Source organism: Desmodus rotundus, chromosome 6 (genome assembly GCF_022682495.2).
Source record: "Desmodus rotundus isolate HL8 chromosome 6, HLdesRot8A.1, whole genome shotgun sequence".
NCBI classification, from domain to species: domain Eukaryota; kingdom Metazoa; phylum Chordata; class Mammalia; order Chiroptera; family Phyllostomidae; genus Desmodus; species Desmodus rotundus.
Genome location: NC_071392.1, coordinates 14,966,218 through 14,988,691, shown reverse-complemented (window position 1 = coordinate 14,988,691; position 22,474 = coordinate 14,966,218). Strand labels below are relative to the sequence as shown.

At 38.3% G+C, this 22,474-nt stretch overlaps 2 protein-coding genes and 1 long non-coding RNA gene across 5 annotated transcripts in view; 2 read left to right on the top strand and 1 right to left on the bottom strand.

The window, feature by feature from the left end:
* KLHL7 (kelch like family member 7) overlaps positions 1 to 2,523 on the top strand; it is a 54,291-nt gene extending 51,768 nt beyond the window's left edge. For both annotated transcript variants that reach the window (XM_024563127.3, XM_024563128.4), the window contains one exon: positions 903 to 2,523. In XM_024563127.3, coding sequence (XP_024418895.1) covers positions 903 to 1,186 — 284 coding nt within the window. In that variant the 3' untranslated portion in view covers positions 1,187 to 2,523. The remainder of the gene's footprint in view (positions 1 to 902) is intronic.
* Positions 1 to 6,123, bottom strand: part of LOC139440972 (uncharacterized) — a 72,771-nt gene extending 66,648 nt beyond the window's left edge. The window contains exon 1 of the long non-coding RNA XR_011651307.1: positions 5,889 to 6,123. This is a non-coding gene — a long non-coding RNA (uncharacterized lncRNA). The remainder of the gene's footprint in view (positions 1 to 5,888) is intronic.
* Positions 6,124 to 6,323: 200 nt separating this feature from the next.
* Positions 6,324 to 18,306, top strand: NUP42 (nucleoporin 42). 2 transcript variants are annotated; one of them, XM_024563129.3, is made up of 7 exons: positions 6,324 to 6,515; positions 8,645 to 8,873; positions 10,287 to 10,381; positions 13,604 to 13,680; positions 14,458 to 14,544; positions 16,709 to 16,793; positions 17,475 to 18,306. In XM_024563129.3, exons 1-7 carry the CDS (start codon positions 6,404 to 6,406, stop codon positions 18,044 to 18,046), a joined length of 1,257 nt encoding a protein of 418 aa, XP_024418897.2. In that variant the 5' UTR covers positions 6,324 to 6,403; the 3' UTR covers positions 18,047 to 18,306. The 2 variants fall into 2 exon arrangements, with proteins under 2 accessions (XP_024418897.2, XP_045053362.2); XM_045197427.2 differs by lacking the exons at positions 6,324 to 6,515; positions 10,287 to 10,381 and having other exon boundaries at positions 8,745 to 8,873.
* Positions 18,307 to 22,474: the final 4,168 nt, after the last annotated feature.

Sequence of the window (22,474 nt, the reverse complement as noted above, 5' to 3'; positions counted from 1 at the left end):
TTCTTAAAATCTAGATACAAGCGTTTATCACATACATCATTATACTTATTTTTATAGTTTCTGGGAACTAGCATTTTATGAAATATTGGAGCACTTTTAACATCCTTTTTCGTGAAATGTGGGGAATGGCCATCAGTCAGTGTAACAGTCTCAGATGGATTCCACACATTTCTAAGTGTCCCCTAGGGTATGGCATCACACTAGCTTGAGAACTGCTGAGTGACAGGAATAATCAAAATTTTAAAAAATACTTTTTAAACTTTTTAAATACAGGTTTTAGGACTTGTGTCCAGGCTCTGAATGGCAAAGTTTCCTAAACATTTTTAAACACTGCATGAAAACATACCATTTTTTAAATGAGCGAATTTAACCTTTTTATTTTCTTAAACAATGTACTAAAATCTTTAATAATAAGGGGAATATGGACCGAATCTATATATACTCCACAACCTCATTTTAGTCAGTAGTACCTTTAAACATTACTTAAGTGCAACAATAAAATAAGTTCTTTCCCTTCTCTCTCTGCTCATTGCTATTTTCTATAAGCTGCTGAAAGATAAATAGAAAGACAAAGTGGGACATTTGAATAATTTTAATTAATCCAAAGGAAAATTCACAGATTGGTATGCTTTTTTATTTTTCTAGAACAGATAGAAAATTTTTAATTTCGTAGAATTAAATATTTATGATTCAAAAATGACAAAAATTAAATTTCTGCTGTGTTAAGGTAAGCATAAGAATTTAAATAGTAGATTGGGCACTATAAAATTCTTAACAAGCATGCACCTTTTGTGCATGCTTGAAAATTTTCATAATAAAATTGTTGGAAAAATGCAAAGAATTATTACTTTAAGAGATCTTCTTTGAATTGTTCATAGTGTTTGTGTTTTATCCTTTTGCAGGTGGTCTAGACAATGTGGAGTATTACGATATTAAAATAAATGAATGGAAGATGGTCTCTCCGATGCCGTGGAAGGGTGTAACAGTGAAGTGTGCAGCAGTTGGCTCTATCGTTTATGTTTTGGCTGGTTTTCAAGGTGTGGGTCGATTAGGACACATCCTTGAATATAACACTGAAACAGACAAATGGTTTGCCAACTCCAAAGTTCGAGCTTTTCCAGTAACAAGTTGTTTAATTTGTGTTGTTGATACTTGTGGAGCAAATGAAGAAACCCTTGAAACATGAAAAATGAGTGGACTTCAAGACTCATTGGAGACTCAAAAATATGGCCACCAGTGATTTGTTCCAAGAGCCTGGTTGCAAAGTTTTAATTTGGTGGGATGTTTTTTGGCTTTTTGGTTTTTTTTGGAAGGAAGTTTCAAGTAAAGAAAGATCCTTATAAAATAGATGTTTTTTATTTAAATTTCCTTACTTGACTATAGACCTTATTTTAGCTGGCCACATAATCATGAACATGTCTAGCAAGAAAACTTGAAAAATAATGAGCATCAGTGAAAATACAAATTTCTTAAATGAATTTCACATTTGTAACTATGATTGTGACAGAGTAGGGGATTGGCTCCTCAATGAAACAGTCTCATCTTAGCTCTAGATTCTATTTTCATACATCACAGAAGTGCTGTGTAATTAGGTCTGTTTGTTTTGATTCACTCAAGAACTAAGAAATAGTATGGAGCAGCTTAGTCTCACATAATTTTGCTTGTCTTCCTTTGTTCCATTTAGTGCCAAGTGTGTTCCATTTTTAAAAGCAAGGCAGAGTGAGTCAAGGCATATACATATTCTCTCACAAACTTCATAATCGCATTTCGGGACTTTAAAAAATGTACTATATGCCTGATGAAATATATTCAATCCAATTAAATATATTCCATCTTTTAAACAAATGTCAAGCTTAGCACCCATAATTAATTTATATCACTGTTTTACCCAGTGCTTAAAAAAAATGATTATGTCTCAGCCCTGGAACTGGTAGCTCAGATGGTTACTGTCATCTCGATACACCAAGGTTGTGGGTTCAGTCCCATCAGGGCACGTGCAAGAATCAACCAATGAATGCATAAATAAGCAGAACAATAAATCGATGTTCCTCTCTCTTTCCCCCTCCCTCCCATCCCCTTCCTCTCTCTCTCTAAAATCAACCAATAAAATAAATGATTGTCTCTTCAATACTCACTTTAAATAAAGTCCAATTATCATTCCAAAAGCAAAGCTATTTAGAGCAAACTTATAGGTCACTAGAATAGCACTGATTGTTATACAATATCAATATTGACTTTGAACTTCTTATGGATTACAAAGGTACATGATTTCCTTAGCAAGACACATCAGAGACATTTGTCCCCATTGTATCTAAAGTTTTGTAACAATTTGAATTAAATATTTGTCATCTCACGTTAATTGCTTTTATGTGGTAAATAAGTCTCTTACAAGACCATCTACTCATTTCTTTCCTCATAATGCTTTGCCCTTTTACATTATGAAATGTATGGAATGAGCCATATAAAGCTGTCGCCATCAATGTTTTTACCTGGTAATATTAAATATTTTTAACTTAAAATAGACTGCTAAGTTTATTTGTCCTTTATTTTAGATGTGTTAATGATTGTTTTTAAAATTCGTGAAGCAGTGTTTCTATTTAAATTTTCATTGTTTTCTTTATATGGGAGTTATATAATCTTAAACACTAAAAATGTTTAAATGAGAATGAAATTGTGAGAAGCATGATATTTGTATTTATATAGGTTTTTTATGTACATAACAGCTTTATTGAGATAAAGTAACATATCAAACTGTTCACCATGTAAAGTGCACCATTCAGGGGTATTTAATACATTCAGAGTTGTGCAACTGTCACCACAATTTTGGAACATTTTCATCACCACAAAAAGAAGCCCCGTACTCATTTGCAGTCACTTGGTGGCTTAAAACAACAAATGTGTTCTTCCTCAGTTCAGGAGGCCAGAAGTCCTACATCAAGGTGTTGTTAGGGTTGCTTCCTTCTGGAGGCTCTGAGGCAGAAACTACTCAAGCCTCTCCCCTCGCTTCTGGTGGTTGCTGGCAGTCCTTGCCATTTCTTGGCTTGTAACTGCCTCCCTTCATTCCCTGCGTCTGTCTTTACATGGCCTTCTTGCCTGTGTGTCTCTCTGGCTTTATGTAGTTACAAAGACAACAGGTATTGGATTTGGCCCACCTTCTCCCCACCCCCCCCCATCCAGTATGACCTAATCTTAACTAATAACATTTGCAAAGATCCTATTTTCAAATAAAGTCACATTCTGAAGTTCTGGATGGTCATAACTTTTGGGGGGACATTATTCAACTCAGTTATATCCCTCAAACACCCAGCCCTAGACAACCATTAATCTTTCTTTCTCTAGATTTGCCTATTCTGAACATTTTTATGTTGACTTTTGAATTTTTCACTCCACTAGAAAAGAAATGTGTCATGGGAAAATGGATAAATCTTTAATGAGGAACTTTACAAATAACAACCTAGGATCTTTAATAGTGTCAAGGTCACAGAAGTCAAGGAAAGACTGAGGAAATGTTCCAGTATGGAGACCAAAGAAACATGAGGCCTTCCCTGGCCAGGTGGTTCAGCTATCTGGAGCGTCGTCCTGTACACCAGAAGGTTGCAGGTTCATTCCCCCGGTTGGGGCACAGACGTAGGTTTCATCCCCCATCTGGGCACGTACAGGAGACGACCTGTTCGTGCCTGGATCGATGTGCCTGTCTCTCTCAAAAATCAGTAAATATATCCTCGAGTGAGGGTTAAAAGAGAGAGAACAAACGGGAGGGAGAAGATGAGAGGCCTGGCCAGCTAGCTCAGTTGGTCAGAGCATCTACCTGATACGCCCAGGTTGAGGGTTCAATCCCCCATCGGGGCACATACAAGAATCAGCTAATGAATGTATAAACAAGTAGAGCAACAAATTGATGTTTCTCTCTAAAACCAATTTTTAAAATTTTAAAGATATGAGTAAGTCAATATATATATGGTCAATTAACGTATGACAGGAAGCAAGAACATACAATGGGGTAAAGATAGTCTATTCAATAAATGCTCTTGGAAAAATTGGACAGATACATGCAAAAACATCAAATTACACCACCTTCTTACACCACATACAAGAATAAACTCCAAATGGATTAAAGACTTAAGACTCAAAACTATAAAATTCCTAAAAGAAAACATAGGCAGTAAAATCTCTGACACCTCCCTTAGAAGTATTTTTTCTGATACATCTCCTCTGGCTCAGGGGAGAAATAGGGGCTAAAAAGTTTTTGCGCAACAAAGGAAACCAACAAAATGAAAAGACAACCTACTGAATTGAAGAAGATATTCACCAATGATACATCTGATAAGGTGTTAATATCCAAAATTTATAAAGAACTCATACAACTTAATACCAAAAAACAATCAAAATGAAAACAGACTCAGAGAGAGAATAGGCTGATGGTTGCCAGGCAGGGGGCAGGTGGTGGTGGGACGGTGGGTGGAAAAGGTGAAGAGATTAAGTGAAAGTGGGTAGTTACAAAATAGTGATGGGGATATAAAGTACTGCATAGGGAACATATAATATTCAATAATATTGTAATAACTACTTATGGTACCGCACGGGTACTGCAACTATTGGGGGAACACTCTGTAAAGTATATGACTGTCTAACCACTATGCTGTACTCCTGAAACTAATACAAAATAATATTGAATGTAAACTGTAATTAAAAAATAAAATTTAAATTAAAAAGAAAGAAACATGAGTAAGGCCACAATGATTTTGAACTGGATTCTTTTCCTCTGAAGGACATTGTTGGGACATTTGGCAAAACATAAATGGAATCTAAGGATTAGATGGCATTAATGCATCGATATTAATGTTCTGATTTTGGTAATTGTGCTTAAGTAGAATTTCCTTATTTGTATGAAATAAATACTTGGGTGATGGGGCATTAGGTTTACAAATATACTCTCAAATGGCTCAGGGAAAAAAAAACATTCTTTGTACTATATTTGTACCTCTTAAGTGTGTTGTAAAATAAATGAATTAAACTGCTTTTTAAAAAATAAACTAGGTTGCACCCGTTATTCCCAGTGCTCTCGTAGATTGGGCTGGCCTCAAAAATCCAGAGTACATGAGCAAATACAATAGTACAATCATCCTAAACCAGCAATTTTCAACCATTTTTATCTCATGGCACACAAACTAATTACTAAAATTGTGCAGCACACCAAAAATATATATATTTTTGTTGATCTGACCAAAAAAAGAAAAATAGGTATAATTTTGATTCATTCACACCAGATAGTTATTGTTGTGCTGGCTGTTCTCATTTTCTTATTTGACAATCTAATGGAAGAGAGACCACTGGCCTTGACTAGTTAGGTATTGCATGTTTTAAAAATTCTTGCCGCCCACCAATTGAAAATCGCTGTCCTAAACCGCCAGGTACAAACCTGCAGTCCAGCAAGTCAGGTTTATTGATTAGTCACAACCAAGGAGACTGAACACCAGAAGAACTGTAGGGTGTCTCACTATAAAAAAGAGTCGTAGGATTTGGGGGGAAAGTAGACTTTAGGTAAAATTTAAATGAAACAGTATTGACAGATTCAAAGCAAAGCAGCTGTGTGTAAAGGCATCAACACCAGATGGGGACTGAGAAGTGGATGTAAGGTCATGTCTCCTTGGAAACGACAAAGAAAATATGGGATGTTCTCTTCAGGGGTCCCTTATCTGAGCTCCGCCCCTGGGTAGAAATCGAAACCGCTTCCCTGTTTGTGTCTTAGATCCTCCAGGCAAGAGTGGGAAGTTTCATTCCTGCTGATATAATTTCAAACAGCAACGTTTATGTGGACTTTAAGGAACAAGGTTTCTCGTCGTGTGAGAACACAGTACTCATGTAAGAAATGAGGGCTGTTACAATACCTTTCAGTTGCAGTCGGTTCTTTAAACAGTTTCCTATTAACGTTACATTTTGCCTTTGTCTGACACTTATCTATCCTGCCGAATAGCTGGGCACACTTTTACTTTCCCAGCTGTTACAGATGAATGTACACTCGGTTTCTCGGACCGCAGCTAATCCTCCACCCCAGCCTTGCTTAATTTCTAGGTTTGCTGGACTCGCTTTCTTCTCTTTTCGACCTCGAGTCTCCCTCGGCAACGCAACGGCGTCAAACGTGCCCGTTTCTCAACGTACCGGTTCAAGCTTTCCGCTCCTTCACACAGTACAAGGGGACCCGCCCCCTCTTCTCAATTCCTATTGGATAAAACCCACGCCTCTCATAGCAGTGGGGGAGGAACGAAAGACAGGGGGCCCTGCGCGGGCGCTAGGAGATAACGTCACTGCAGCGGAACCGGAACTTTCGGCTGCTTTAGAATCTGCTGCTTCTCCCTTCGCTGAGGGCGCACACTGCCACCGCTCCGTCGGCGACGCCGCCGCGATGACCGTCTGTCAGTTCTTCCTTCAAGGCCGGTGTCGCTTCGGAGAGCGGTGCTGGAACGAACATCCCGGTGCCTGGAGTGCGGGCGGGGGACGGCAGCAACAGCCCTCAGGTGACGTTGCCCGCAGTCCGGCGCCACCTCTAGCGGAGCTGGGTTGGGCCTGACGTGGGGGCCAGCCGGTAGGGAACGGGCATCCCGCGTGGGGCTCGGCGCGCAGGGTGAGGGTGACTTCTGTCCGCCGCGCCCGGCTCAGTCTCCTGACGCGTTTACCCGCGTACTAGGCGCTCGGTCGGTTTTTGTTGAGCGGACAAAGGCAGGGGCTTGGCCCTGGGGGCTAACGCCAACAATGAGTTTTAAGTCGACTGTACGTGTCAAAACTACCCTGTCAGTGAGTGGCAGTGGCTCGGAGAATTGCCAATGGTCGACCCAGACGCCTCCTTGCTTTACTATACTATTATGGGTACTTGGTTTTGTTTCTTTTTTAACCCTTGACTCGAATATAATTTTTACTAAACTTTGTTTTCGAGGGAGAGGCTAGCACCTGGGATCAGAGTCAGGGGTCTTTGGGGAAGTCGCGAACTTCTTTGGAAATATAATAATAAATAGCGTACAGAGGCGCATGCTCATTAAATTTGGGGCGAAAGTGGGAGGACGGGTGGGATGCCCGAGTAAGAACTCCGGGCTACCGGGGAACGGGGTGTGGAGCGCCACGACCACCTGCTTCCCGGGCCTCAGTCAGGGCGGAAGGTGCTGGCATATCTCATTAAATCCATCATGGATGGTGCGAAAGGCACTGTCTTCGAGGAGAGGAGAGGTCAGGCATGAAACCGTAGTACAACACAAGGTTTAATGAAGGGTTTTATTTTCCTAGAATTAGAACTTCGTCCTTAAAGGCATCTCGAGATGCTGACTCCCCGGACGCACTCTTCCCCTCTTTTCCCTTTTTTAGGGATATTCTGTATCTGGCCGTTCAGCCTGGTCCCTCTTCTTGAAGGCAGTCTTTTTGCATTACCCACAATAGGCCTAATGAAATATTCCGAACCAAAAATTAGGACTCAGGGTCTGATAAATGTGGGTGCACTTCCATTAACAACAGAGTGTAGTATTTGACATTCTGTGGAGACTCACTCCACGTGAAGTAATTAGAAAATAAACGGTGAGTGGATAGATTAATTGAGGAAAAAACTCATCAAATAAGCAGTGTATTTAGCTACCTGAAGCAAGTGAATGCTTCTGGAATAGAGAAGTATGAAAGCTAAAAGCTATATGCAGATGAATTGAATTTCTTGGGTTGTGTCGTTCCCCAAAGGATTTGGAGCTTTAGAAAAATAAAATACCATTAATCCCCACTTGAGGGATCTGGTCCGGCAATCTGCTGCCTTTTCTCTTTGGTTTTATGAGGTTAGGTAGTTTTACATTTGGGAGATGGATTTTCACAAATGAGTCTATCTCCCATCACTCCATGTGTACATATATTAATATTTAACAATGTCTCCAATTCGGTGAGAAACAAGGTGAATTATCTTAGAACCAACTAGAAAGTGATGAGTGATTAAGATAGTTAAAGTGATGACTTTTTTAAAATATAGAGGCAGGATAGTCCTGTTGGCTCTTTTTGATAATTATGAAATATTAGTAATATGCTCATAATAGAGGAACTCAGTGTATTCACATGTAAATTACCTGTATAATCGCCCTATGAAAGATAAGTGGGTATGTGTCTTCCCAAAGGGAACTGAGTCGGATAGATTGAAGCATCTCTTCAAGGACAGGGGATAGAATGTAACTTTTTATCTTCAACAAACTTTCTAATACGTTCCCCATTTTTCAGAGGTTATTACTATGTCAGGCCCAGTGGGGGAGCAAAGAATGATAAAGGTGGCTCTTTATCCTGAAGGAACTTATGATTTAGGATATATGCCTTCTATCCACTCCACTACCAAGCAGTTATTTACTTAATAAGCTTATGTCAGCTGAACTTAGTAAGATATCATTATTTTTCTTGGGATTTAAAGTCTCTCAATCTTGTTATTCGGAAATGCAATTAGACCATTATGTGATTTGTTGATGTTACACTGAACTATGTAAGTCAAAAATGAAGAAAAAGTTTTGTGATTTAGAATGAGTGGAAATGTTGAATCTTTGCATAATGTCTGTATGTAATAAGACATAATATGAAAATTTTAGAGGTTAAAAGATGAGGCGCTAGTAAAATTGTTTTGTTTTGTTGTTTATTTCAGGCAGTAACAGACGCCTGTGGAATGCCACCAGCCCGAGATCCTCCAGTGTTATCCAGCCGTCCACTTTCTCCAAATCTACACCATGGGGGGGCAGCAGAGAGCAAGACAAGTCTTTTGGTTCCTTTGATTCTGGAGCTTCAAGTAACAGAAACAGGGGGGTTGGATTACCTCAGAGCCTGTTTGCTGCTTCACCTATCTCTGATGCACAGAGAGATGAAAAGAAGCTTCTGTAAGTGAAAGCTTTCGGAAAAATTACTTACCCATTTGCTTATTTTTTTAAAAAGTACCTACAATATATTTTTTAAAAAGTACATTTAAAAAATCAGAATAAGCAAAAAGAAGAAAAAGCACCCATGATCCAATTACTCAGAGATAACCACTATTTTGCATATATATATGTATGTGTGTAAATATAAAACCTATCATACTAGACTTTATTTCACTTAAAAATGTGTCATCGTTCCATAACACTACAATGCCTTCTTGAACCTAATTCTGCCTTTTCCACTTTTCTGTTGGTAACCCTGTATTGTGAATATCTTTCTAAGGTAGTCCTGCTTAAGTTTGTTGTAAATTATGAGACCTTTAAAAAGTATGAGGTAACATAAAGCAACTTGTGAACTTAGACATCAAATATCATTTTTTTTAAATTTTTATTTATTTTTTAGAGTGAGGGGAAAAGAGGGAGGAAGAGAGAGAAGCATCAATATTCACATATCAATCAGCCAGGGCATATTTTTCTTTCTATAACTTTTACTTCATTTATCTCATTCAAATTAGTTTCATTTGGTTTCCTTTATTATTATAGAGTAAACTCCTTATCATTTCTTGAGCATATTTGTAGAATTTATGACTGGTGCCAAAACAGTGCCTGGCCAGGCATGTGCAACTTTCCCTCAGCTCCTGGCTCCTAGGACAAAATACCAATGTACTTGTTGGTCTTTTACTTTCCATAAGTTAGAACCAGTAGTAAACATTTTGAGCCTTGTACCATATGCTACTGATGTTTTAAAAAAGAAAAACAAATGAAACCCCTTCTTCCTGTATTTGATGATGTTGTAAAAATCCTAAATTCAATATAGATTCTCTGTAGTATCTGTTATTTTATTAATCGTAGCATTCTGGACAGGGGATTTAATTAGAATAGAGTCTATCCAGAGCTTTGCCGACAAATTAACTGTATGGGTATGGGTCTGTTTACCCTTCTGCAAAATGTGAGAATTAGACCTAAAGTCCTACCCTTTTAAAAATGTTATGCTTCTATATTACGTGGTACTTTGTCTTCCCAGTTAAATGATCATTGATGTTAAAGGTTAAAAAAAGTTAAAGTATATTTTATTATATTTTAGTTCTTTAATATATGTATGGTACAATAGTTCTCAATTAAATGTGTTGGTTAATGGTTCAGAGTACTGGGAAACCAAAATTATGAACTTCTTTAACATTGTAATATATCTATAACACGAAATATAGTTTGTATTTCTATAAGCTTCTGCTTTAAAGAACACTTGAGAAAATATAATGGAAAAATCTAAAGTTATATATTTACTACAATTTCAAATTTGAGTCAATCATTGAAAATTATAAAAGATAAATTTTAATAAGCAGATGAAAACTATTCTTTTTTTTTTTTTTTTGTCAGGGAAGGAATTGTAAAAGATATGGAGGTTTGGGAATCATCAGGGCAATGGATGTTCTCTGTTTATTCACCAATGAAAAAAAAATCTAGTATTTCAGGTAACTGAGAAATTGTTTTTAAAATACGTTTTAAAATATGTTTTACAACTCTTTATTTTCTAAAACCAAGACGATGCCAAATAAAGAAATTACGCACAAACTTAGCTGTTATAGTTAGTACAGCTAGGTACCTGAGTATTCTAGCCGAACTTCATGATTCAGAGATTGAGGTTGGAAGGTATAGTTCTTTTAAGATTTGTAGTTCTCATGAGAAAATAGTAAAATCAGGACCATCCACAGTTCCAATTCCATAGCCCGAGCAGAGGCTCTGCTTTCTTGGCTCTCTACGGGTACCCCTTCAGAACCTCTTGGCTGCCTGCATTGAGGAGAAGAGTCATATCCTGCCTGCCATTAAGGCCTTAGCTGTCTGATTCTGTTTTCTTTCTTCCCTATCTTTCCTTTTAAGGATAGTTGTTTTTCGTAAAGCACTTGAAGGCCTATCCTGGAGATAATGTTTGTAGGTAAGGAGCTTTAGCTGTGCTGCATGGATAGCATTTCTATAGAATACGCCTTTGCTTCCCCTTTTCTTTTGTCCACAGTTTCTAAGCCCTTTCTGGGCTGAAACCTAGATTGCCACACTTCTCTAAGCCCACCCTGGTTGGTCCTGGGCTTCTGGCCTATGGAGTACACAGCAGGTACTTAGCAGATGAGAGTCCTTGCAGTCCCTCAGAACTCTAGGGTCTCTCCTCTGTCCGAGTTCTACCTGCTCATTCTCTGTGAACATTTGTGTCGCACCACTCCTTAGCTTTCATTTACTCATTCACCAAATTCTTGTCGAATTTCGTTTGTGCTGGGCCCTATTCTAAGTGCTAGGAATATTGTGATGAGCAAGAAGGGCAAGATCCCTCCGTTATGAAGCATGTTCTTAAGGGAGGTGGACAATAAGTAATATAAATAAATAAGAGAATTCAGAGGGTGATTTTTCAGTAAAGAAAATGAAGAAGTATTCAGCCTTTTAAAATTAGTTCAGAATTGAACCTAATGCCTAATGAATGCCCTAAAGCAGCTGTTCTCAAAATGTGGACTGTAGATCCCTAAGTAGGGTTGCCAGCTTTACCTAAATTTTAGATAAACAAAGAGTAATATTTTAGCATATGAATAACCCATGTAACATTTGTGACATACACTAAAAAAGTACTTGTTGTATGTCTGAAATTCAAATTTAACTGGGCATCCTGTATTATTATTTGCTGAATTTAGCAACCCTATTCCTGAGACCCTTGTAAGGGCTGTAAAGTTCAAAAGTATTTTCAAATACTAACACATTAATTGCCATTTTCACTGCATTTACATTTATTTGCACAGTGGAAGCAAAAGCATGGGTGTATAAAACGCCTCATATCAAAGTATAACTCAAGGCAGAGGTAATGCGCTGTATTACCAGCCTCTAACAGTAGTCAATTCCAAAATGAGTGTCATTTTCACTTAAAAATGGCCTTGATGAAAGGGTAGGAGTTATTAAATCTTGGCCTTTAAGTGCAACCTTTTTACTATACTATGTGACAAAATGGGAGGCACACATAAAGTGTGCCTCACACTCGGGTGTTTCTGCCACACACTCGTGTGAGGGTTTTCTCAAGGGGAAGTTCTGGTGTGAAATAGTGTTTGACTTGGGAGCCCAACTAGCCACTTTTCTTCCCCCACAGGTCAGTTTTTAATGAAAGAATGACTGAGAACAATGGTATTTGGTGACATTTTCTTAAAAAATAAATGAAGTGAGCCTGTAACTTCATAGAGAACAACTGAGTGTTTATAGACAATGATAAAATTCAAGCTTTCAAGTGAAAATTAGATTACGGAAAAGTTTTCTTCTAATGTGAGCTTGATGACTTCTTGATACTTAAAGTCTCTTCCAATGAGACGGATAGTGACATTAACAAATATGAATACCTTGATATAGTAAAATAACATTTGCCAATGTTTCGAAGTTCTAGATAACTCAGTGATCCAGTGTTTTCCAAATGTTCAATCTGTAATATTACAAAATTATACATACCTGAAAAATCCATTCTAAGTGCTAAATTATCCAGTGGATTTAATATAATAGTACAAAAAGGTTGAGCCCACATTATAGCCAACCTTTTAGAAACTAGCCCCTGTCAAGTTTTGGTGTAGAATCAAAGAAGAATATTCACAATTATATGAAGAGTCCATTAAAGTCATCCTTTTCCAACTACATATCTGTGTGAAAACAAGCTTTCTTCATATACCACAACCAGGCATTATATTGCAGTAGATTGAATGCATCTCATTATTTCCTGAGGTGAAATCCTATTGAGATCAGAAGGTGTGAACATTTCTAAGTCAATTGATGCTTATTGACAATTTTCCTCCTGTAAAAGTGGTACATTTTTAATTTCCTTAATGGTCGTTTAGGAGAACATCCACTTTACCACATTCTTTTTATTTTTTTAAATTAAAAGATTTTATGTATTTATTTTTAAACAGGGGGAGGGGAGGGAGAAATAGAGGAGAGAAACATCGATTGGCTGCCTCTCACACATGGCCCAACTGGGGAGTGGGCCCACAATCTGGGCATGTACCCTGATTGGGAATCGAACCAGCAACCTTTCACTTTGCAGGACAGTACCCAACCAGCTGAGCACTGGTCAGGGCCACTTCACCACATTTTAAAAACAATAAATAACATTCATTTTTAATTCTTTGCCAGTCTGATAAATAAAACATTTTATCTCTATTTTAATTTGTATTTTTTTAATTGAACTTTTTTATTTCATTTATTTACTGGCTATTTGAATTTTTTGTGAATTGCCTGTTTTTTTATATTTGCTCGTATTAACTTATTCTTCTTAGTTATTTGTAAGAGCTATTCATACGTTAACATCAGTTCTTCTGTCATGTTGCAGTTATGGTTTTCCCAGCTTTCCTGCCTTTTAATTTTGCTTATTATAGTTTCTGACATAGAAAATGTGTCATAGAGAATGTTTTTAGACAGAAGTTTGAATGTATACATAGTCAACTTTCTTTTTCTTCTCTTTGTTTTTTCTTCCTCTCCATTTATATTTAGAAAAAAATTCCCCCTTCAAAGATAATTACTACATTTTATTCTAAGTTTTTTCCTTACTGAGTTTTGTCCTTATGATTATGAAAATTTTCTAATGATCAACATTAGTGCATTTTCCTGTCTAGCACCTCTAGCTTTACTATACTATTAAAAGTATTGGCGTTTATTTAAAGATTCCGATTGATTCCTCACTTCAGGTTTTACAGACATTTCACCAGAGGAGTTGAGGCTTGAATACCATAACTTCTTAACCAGCAATAACTTACAGAGTTATGTAAGTTTGTTTCCTATTCATCTACCTCAATAACAGATTAGCTGTTAATTACTGTCTTCTCTCTAGTAGAGGCTTGCTTATGTTGGCAAAGTGGGTGAGGTCTACAATTTTTTCAAGACAAGGCAATTTTTACTTTCGAAATTACTTTAACTTTCTAAATTACTTTATTTGAAATTGATTGGTTATCTAAAATGGTGATGATATATTTTGACTCTAGTAACTAGGAATGTCATTATTTTATTACAAATTATCCAGTGATCAGTCCCAGAAATCAAACCCTTTCATCATTTGGTAAACATTTGTAGAGTGTCTCTTAGGTGCAGAAACTGATGAATGTTAGGAAAGCGAAGTTAAATAAATCAGTCTTACAGAGGTTAACATTCTCACATGTCAGATATCGAAAGTGAAAAGGCTGAGTTTGAATAAGTTGGGTACTAAAGGAAATGACAGAGACTGTATTTTTGTGTTGTCTGTAGTCACGATCATGCATTTTAATTAGTGCACATGTTCACTCCCATCCAAGTGTAACTGATTGTGCAGCCGGGTACTTGTGATTCTTAGCCAGGTAACTCAAGGAGTTGGAGAACAGGGAGAAGGGACTACAGCTGGAATATCTTTGGTAAAGGCACAGGGGCAGGTCAATGCAAATTTTACAAATTATGGGCCATAAAAATGTTTAATAAACTTTTTGTAATTTTGGCAAAGACATGAAGTTGTCGTTTGAGAGATTAACATAAACATTCAGTATTGACTCATTTTTCTGTCTTCTCTCTTCAGCTCAATTCCATCCAACAGTTAATAAATCAGTGGAAGAACAGGGTGAATGAGCTGAAAAGTCTAAATACATCAACTAAAATAGCTTTGGTGAGTACTGGAGAGTTTACCACAGGGAAGTGTCTTATCTATTGCTTTTTTGTAAGAATTTTACTTTCTGTTTGGAAAACAAAGTTAAAATTTTCTGCCAAGCCCTGGCTGGTGTGGCTCAGTGGATTGAGTGATGGTCTGCACACCGAAAGGTTGCTGGTTTGATTCCCAGTCAGGGCACATCGTGCCTGGGTTGTGGGCCAGGTCCCCAGTTGTGGCCATGTGAGAGGCAACCAACAGATGTTTCTCTCATACATCAATGTTTCTCTCCCTCTCTTTCTTCCTCCCCTCTCTCTAAAAATAAATAAATATTTTTTAAAAAGAAAAATATGACTGCACATTTAAACTACTGTATACTTTTGTGACAGAAGAATACTTACCATATATTCCTTGTCTTACACAGAAATGCCTTTAGTCGTTATGTTATACTCACGTGTCTCCAAGGGTACATGATCCTAACTGTAGCATATTCATTCTCCCTGTCAATAAAGTTACACTTTTTCTACCCCCATAAAAAGTACTTAAGGACCTTATTTTAAAATAAGATATTTACCTTTAAAATTTAATATTTCCAGTTTTCCAGGTGGTTTATGTTTCTATTTTCTGAAAAGTATATGAGAGTGGTAGTTGCCTAAACTTCCTGAATGACTGACTGTACGACTGTCCCAGCACCCCACCCTTTCTTAACTGTGTGCTTCCTAAATAACTAGACTCTTATGCCAGCCAACTCCTTCCACCCTTCAGGTATTATAATGCCATTTGAATTTAGTAGGACTTCCTGAAAATATTCTGTCCATAGGCAAGAGGTGACCCACTATCACCATTCTGAGAACTGGTATAGAAGCGAAAACTGAGTTCATAGAGCTGCAGAACTTCCCTCAGGATTGGAAGTTCCCTGCTCTCTGCCAGCTTCCTAGAAGCCCATCTATAGGTGAGGGTCTTGGACAGTCCACTCACAACTGGCTTAGTGTATCAGTAACTCATTCTTTAAATCCGTTGTATGATTATAACATAGTTTGTTTATTCATTTACCTGTTAATGAATATTACACTAAGGGAGAGAAGCTAGACTGAAAAAAAAAAAAAGAATATATGTTAATGATTCCATCTATATGAAACTTTAGAAGAGACAAACCTCACCAACAGTGAAAGAGAGCAGCTGAGTGGATTTTGGGGGCTAGGGAGATGGGAGAGGATTGACTGGAGAACTCTGCAAGGTAATGGAAATGTTCTAAATCTTGATAGTGGTGGTGTTTATAAGTTTGTCAAACTCATTGACATATGTATATTTTATAGATATATAGACATCAAATGGATGCATTTTATTGCATATGAAATACACCTCAATAAAGTTTATTTTTTAAATAGGCTATTGGGACTTCCAAGTGAGGAAAATCACATCTCTTTGGGTTGGTTAGAGAAGGAAAGGCTTCTTGGGAAGCAGTAAGTGAAAAGGCTTTTGAAAGGGAGATTAAGATTTCAGTAAGCAGAGCTGGAAGACATTTCTATAGCAGGAAATAGCAAGAGCATAAAGTATTTGCAGGCAATAGGAAATGTTTAATAGGTTTTAGTGCTACGTTTTAGTAGTGTCTCTTACTTAATATCTAGATTTCTTTATAAATGCAGATCAGCCTAGAGATACTGACATCCATTATTAAAAATTATTTTTCTGATTTTAATATGTCTTCTAGAGAAATTTAGAACTTTTTTTTTAAAGGTTTTATTTATTTACTTTTTAGAGGGGAAGGAAGAGAACACCAATGTGTGAGAAACATACCTATCGATTGCCTCTCATATGCCCCCTGGGAACCTACCTGGCCCACAACCCAAGCATGTGCCCTGACTGGGAATCAAAGTCGCCACCCTTTGGTTCTCAGGCCAGTGTTCAGTCCACTGAGCCACACCAGCCAGGGCTAGAAAATGTCTAAAAGCATAAGTAAAATTAAAACCATAATTCATTAGCATTTACTCTTAATCTTTGAGGTCAGTGTACTTTTTTCTATGCATATTCCTATTGTGGGCATTTTTCTATATTAAACATTTAACTTCACATTTTTTAGTGCATTTTTAAGTTCAATTTTAAAAACTGAATTTGGCTGTAAAGTATACAGAAAGATACCTTAGAATTATTCACCCAGTACTCTATTATTTGCCCTTTTTTATAGCTCTCTGATATAAAGGATGGAATAAATCAAGCAGCACCTACATTTGGATTTGGCAGCAGCCAAACAGCAGCATTTGGGTCACCAGGTAAGTGATAAAGTAATGCAGGACTTCACTGATTTTGGAAAATAGGATTTTATAGTTTTCAAGTCGTAAAGCCTGAAGATACATTAAGTACCATTTTAAGTCACCCTTGAAAATTCTACCACCTTCCATAATGGAGCTTCAAAGAATTTGATTCATCAAGCCTTGGTGAAAGGGGGAGGGGCCAGAATGGGCTTCGCTATTCTTTAAAAGACCCTATGGCTCAAGCCTTAGAAGTATATTTTAGGAATGGCTTTTTCAGACTTTCATAGCTGTGGTAGCAGCACCTTTGGGGACTTTCTTGTCACTGTGTATAACAGTGTAGTATCATCCTCAAGTGACAGCTCCCTTGAAATGCAGGAGGGGGAGGGGAGGGTTGGGCGTGCAGGGGTAGGGCAAGCTGGAAGTGCCCGTGCACTTCCCTGAGGTTCCTCAAAGCTGCCTCCTGGAGTGAAGGTAAATCATGGTGTGGATGAGGTCAGTGTAGCAGGAAGATAGAACAATGGGGTTCAGTGGGTTTGTTCTAGCTTCTCATTTTCACTTTTCTCCCTTCCAGTAATCTTCTCTCTTTGCAATATCCAAACATGGCAGGAATAAGGGAAAAATGAGGGGAGCAGGGTGGGGGTATATTAATATGGCTACGTTTCTGACTATAATAGATTTCTTTTTCTGGTTTGTTTGTAGGTTTTCCAGTGAATAACAGCATGAGTGATAATGCTCAAAATTTTAGTTTTAAAACAAGCTCTGGATTTGCCGCTGCCCCTTCCGGAAGCCCGTCTGTGTTCGGGAATTCGCCAACATTTGGAGCCATTCCCTCTACCGGTCCTGCCATCACCACTTCTACTCCAACTCCTGGGTTTGGGAACCCCCAGGTCACATCTGCTGCTTCATTTTCATTCAAAACCCCTTCAGGGTTTGGCTCACAGGGGTTTTCAGGGTTCCCAGCCCCCATGGCAGCAGGCCCTCTCGGAGCTCCAGGGGCCCCAGCCTTCGGAAGCAGCAGTTCTGTGGCTGGCTTTGGAAATCCAGGCTCACAGTCTCACACTACTTTTTCTAAGCCATCCAGTGACGGTTTTGGAAATAGCAACACATCCACCTCTGTCCCTATCTCAGATGGCAACACAACAACAGATAATGAATTATTCACACCCAAGCATCAACTAACAGCAGAAGAACTAGAGCAGTTTCAGTCTAAGAAATTTACTCTGGGGAAAATTCCATTGAAGCCACCACCTGTAGAACTTCTAAATATTTGAAAGGACAATGTTAAATACAGAAAAGAATGTCTTTTAAAATTATTTTGAATGGTTCATATAAAAGAACAGATAACACACATGTATGTAATGTATATATATTTATAAGGAGTAAAGCTTTCAATAGTAAATTTAGAGGTTTGAAATTTAACATTTTTTCTTGAGCCTAACTAAGTAAAATGATTCTCAGCAAGAGATTTTCTTTTACTGCAATTACTACAAATCTGTCAGTGTGTGCTGAATAAAGTACCTTTTTCATTCTACATCATTTTACTATCTTACCCTTTAAAGATTTAGCCTTAAACTTTTTTTAAGGAGATAATTTCTAGAACCATTAAGGGGAAAATGCTTAAATATTTAGCCTACTTACCAAACAAACATTAGTAGCATGACTTCTCTTCGTGTAAAAGAAGATACTCTCAAAGAGAGAAATAAGTTTTTAAAGAGTGAAGACTTTTTGTTTTTCTGACCTAAGAAGCATTTTCCCCTCATGCTTTTGTTCCCCCCTCAATTTTGGCTATCTCGTGGATTGCCATTTGAGTTTTCTTCAACAGTTTTAGGCTAAGTTTTATCTTAGCCTAATTTTTATATAACTCTAATTATTCCTTTCATTATCCTACCATATTATAAGAGGAATAGAAATTGTGATCATGTGAATAAATAGTGTATGTAGAGGGGTCAGGATTCATCATCTGTGTTTCTACAGCCTTTATTAGAATTCTTAGACACGCTTGGATCTCCGTGTCCTCAGCTGGAGGGGGTAACATCTTGGTACCTAATATATGGTTGATCGAGGAAACCAAAGACCTGGCATGTATTGAGGCATAGATGTCAGAGCTCTGTGTACCTTTCTCAAGTCTCAAAAATTACATAGCTAGCACTGCAAGAAGAGTTTCCTAATACAGGAAGTGAAAATAAAACCTTACCTAATAAAAGATTCTCCAAACGATTTTATTATATGCAAAGGATTATAGTCCTTAGGCGATCCAGATGCTCTAATATAATTTTTGAAGAATTGTATGGCTCCACCTAACAAGTTCTGGAACTCCAGAATTTGGGATAGAATCTGTACCTGGGTAGTCCATGTTTGAAACCATCCTTGGTGCAGAGGTAAATAGACCCCCTAAGCTCCTGCTTTGCTCTCACGCTCTAAAGACTTTCCAATGTTTATTCCAACTTGCAGTTGACTTCTAGACTTTTCCTACCCTGATGGAATGAACGTTTCACTACCATAGGTTGGTTACAGGCTCACTAGGCTCCCAATTGAACTTCCCAGTGTCCTGGAAGCTCTGAATAAGGAGGTAAGGGGCCAGTGTTTCTAAATTTTCATTATCACCCATTTACGTGTTAAATAATATGCCCATTGGGTTGGGCCTGGAAACGCGTTTTTTAATGAAGTGTTCCATGAGATCCTTCTGGCAAGTTTGGGAAAACGAGCCTATCCAGCTACATTTAGGCTACCTTTAGTAATACATGATCTGGGAGTTTTGTTTTAATTATTGACATCTGTTTTCTGTGCTTACACACACACACACACACACACACAAAATGTGAATTTGATATCCAAAGTTGTCAAATAGTGCAGTTGTCAAAACACAAACAAGTGCTATGGGTAACTTAGAGAAGTGTGAGAAACTAAAGCAAAAAGTCCACGAAGTAGAAGCCCGCAGGGTGCCTACATATTGATATCAGGAGTCCAAGGAGGCTAGGAACTCCTAATCCTAGGTTAAGGGGCTGCAGGGCTTCAGAAAACCAGAAACAGGTAACAATCGGGGGTGCAAGGTATACAGGTAGATTGAGTCAGGCCCTGAGAGGGAAAGGAAGGGAAAGGGCAACAAGAACCTGTGCCAACACCTGGGTTTACTCAGTGAGGCAGGAGCAGCCCTGGGAGAGCTGCTCAAGTGGAAAGGTATACCCCAAACTAAGCACAAACAGCCTCCCTTCACTCTTGCTGCAAGAGCTGTCCCTTTCACCCGGGACAAAGAGCAAGTGACAGGATTGCAAAGAAGGCTGTGTTACAGGTAAACTGATTTTGGCTTGATTATCTGATCAAAGATTAGAAGGGCAGAAGTGTAACAGCTGAGAGCTGATTACAAGGAGAGAGTGAAACAAGCTGTTAAAGCTATTTAAAAGGCGTAACAAAATTTAGTTACATGGTATTACTCATAAGGGTAAAATAATCCAATCTGTGGTCCAACAATAGGAAATTGGCTAATTGTGGTAGATTCATATATTGGAACATTTAACAGTCTTTCTAAATGACCTAAAAGAATAGGGAATAACTTGGAAAGGCTTTTACTCTGTAGTCAGTGGGCAAACGCCTGTTATAAAATACCATGTACAATGTTGTCCAATTTGGGGGAAAGTATATTCAATGGGGAGGGGGATGCTAAAAGTTAATAATAGCTCAGATTTGGGGTTTTTTTCATTGTGGTTTTAAAAACTCCACATAATGTTAAATCTACCACCTTAAGCATGTTTAAGTGTATACCTCAGTAGTGTTAGGTGGCGTGCACAACATTCGCGTTGTTGTGTAACAGATCTCCAGAATTATTTCATCTTGCCACGCTGAAACTCTATACCCACTAAACATAATTCCCTCTGCCTCTTCCACCCAAGCCCTGGCAACCCACATTTCTGCTTTCTGTTTCTATGATTTTGACTATTTTGGTTTTATGTTTAGGGAGGAGGTAGGGAGGGAGAGCGCTATGAGAGAGAAACATCAACCCGCTGCCCCTCATACACGCCCCAACCAGGAACTGAACCCACAACTCAGGCATCTGCCCTAACTGAGAATCGAACCAGTGACCCTTCAGTGTGTGGAAGGATGCCCAACCAACTGAGCCATCCGGTTAGGGCTCATTTTGACTATTTCAGATACCTCATATGAGTATAATCATAGAGTAACTGTCCTTTTGTGACTGGCATGTCACTTATCTTAAAGGTTCATGCATGTGGTAGAATGTAATAGGATTTCCTTATTTTAAGGTTGCATAATATTCCATTGTATGTATATACCACATTTTCATTATTCATTCATCTGTCAGAGGAATTTGGGTTGCTTCTACCTCTTGGCTACTGTAAATAATGCTGTGATGAATATGGGTGTGCAGATATCTCTTTGGGATCCTGCTTTGAATTTTTTTTTTAAGATTTTATGTATTTACCTTTAGAGAGAGGGGAAGGGAGGGAGAGAAGGAGGAAAACATTGATATATGAGAGAAACAGCGATCTGGTTGCCTCTCGCACACCCCCAACTGGGGACCTGGCCTGCAACCCAGGCCTGTGCCCTGACTGGGGATTGAGCTGGTGGCACTCAGTCCACTGAGCCACACCAGCCAGGGCCTGCTTTGAATTCCTTTGCACATGTACTCAGAAGTGAGACTGCTGGATTACAGATGGTTCCTAGTTGGAGTTTTTGAGTGTCATGAATTTGTATATCCATTACTATTCTCGGATTTGGGGAAGTTTTAGGCCATTATTTTTTTCAACTAGGCTCTCTTCTTCCTCTTTCTCTTCCTCCTCCTTCTATAATGTATATGTTGTTCAGCTCCCACAAGTTCCTTAGCTCTCTTCATTTTTCTTCACTCATTTTCTTGTTCTTCTGCCTCAGTCACTTAAAAGTACTGTATTTGAGTTCACTGAATCTTTTTCTGCCTAGTCAGGGTTGATATTGAGTCCTAGTGAAATTTTTAGTTCAGTTATTGTTGTTTTCATTTTCTGAACTTCTGTTTGGTTCTTCTTTATAGTTTCTGTCTCTTTGTTGATACTCTTATTTTGGTCCTGTATTTTTCTAATTTTCTTTAGTTGTGTGTGCTCTCTTTTAATTCATTAACCATTTTTATGATGGTTACTTTGAATTCTTTGGTAACTCATATATCTGTATTTTTGGGGGTCTGTTTCAGGGGATTTAAATGGGCTATTTTCCTTGTTTCTTTGTATGTCTTAACTTCTATTGAAATTTTGACATTTGAAAAATCAGCCATCTCTCCCAGACTTTGCAGTCCTGTTTCATACAGGGGTGACATTCTCTATTCAGCCCTGCTGGAATTTCTGGAGACCTCTCAAACCTATTCTGGGGACCAATCCTCTCTGGGCTCATGTGGAATATCCTAACCGAATACATTTTCCTATTTCTACTTTGGAGCCCCCTCTCCCCCCATGTCTGTCGGATTCTGTGGCCTCACTGCTGTTACAGTGTGCCACCGTGCTGGAGATTCACCTGGCGTCTGTCTGTAGCACTGCAGATTCTCGTGCATGTTGCTGGCTTTTGTTCCCAGAGTTCAAGCTCCCAACCTGGCTCCTGGTTCTTGTCAGTGCTTGGATTCAGGCAAGATAGAAACCCACCCCGTTGGGCAGTGTACCTAAAAGTCAGTGTCGAATGTACATTCCTCCCCAGGGAGAAGACGGGGATTGGGTGTTTTCCTGTAA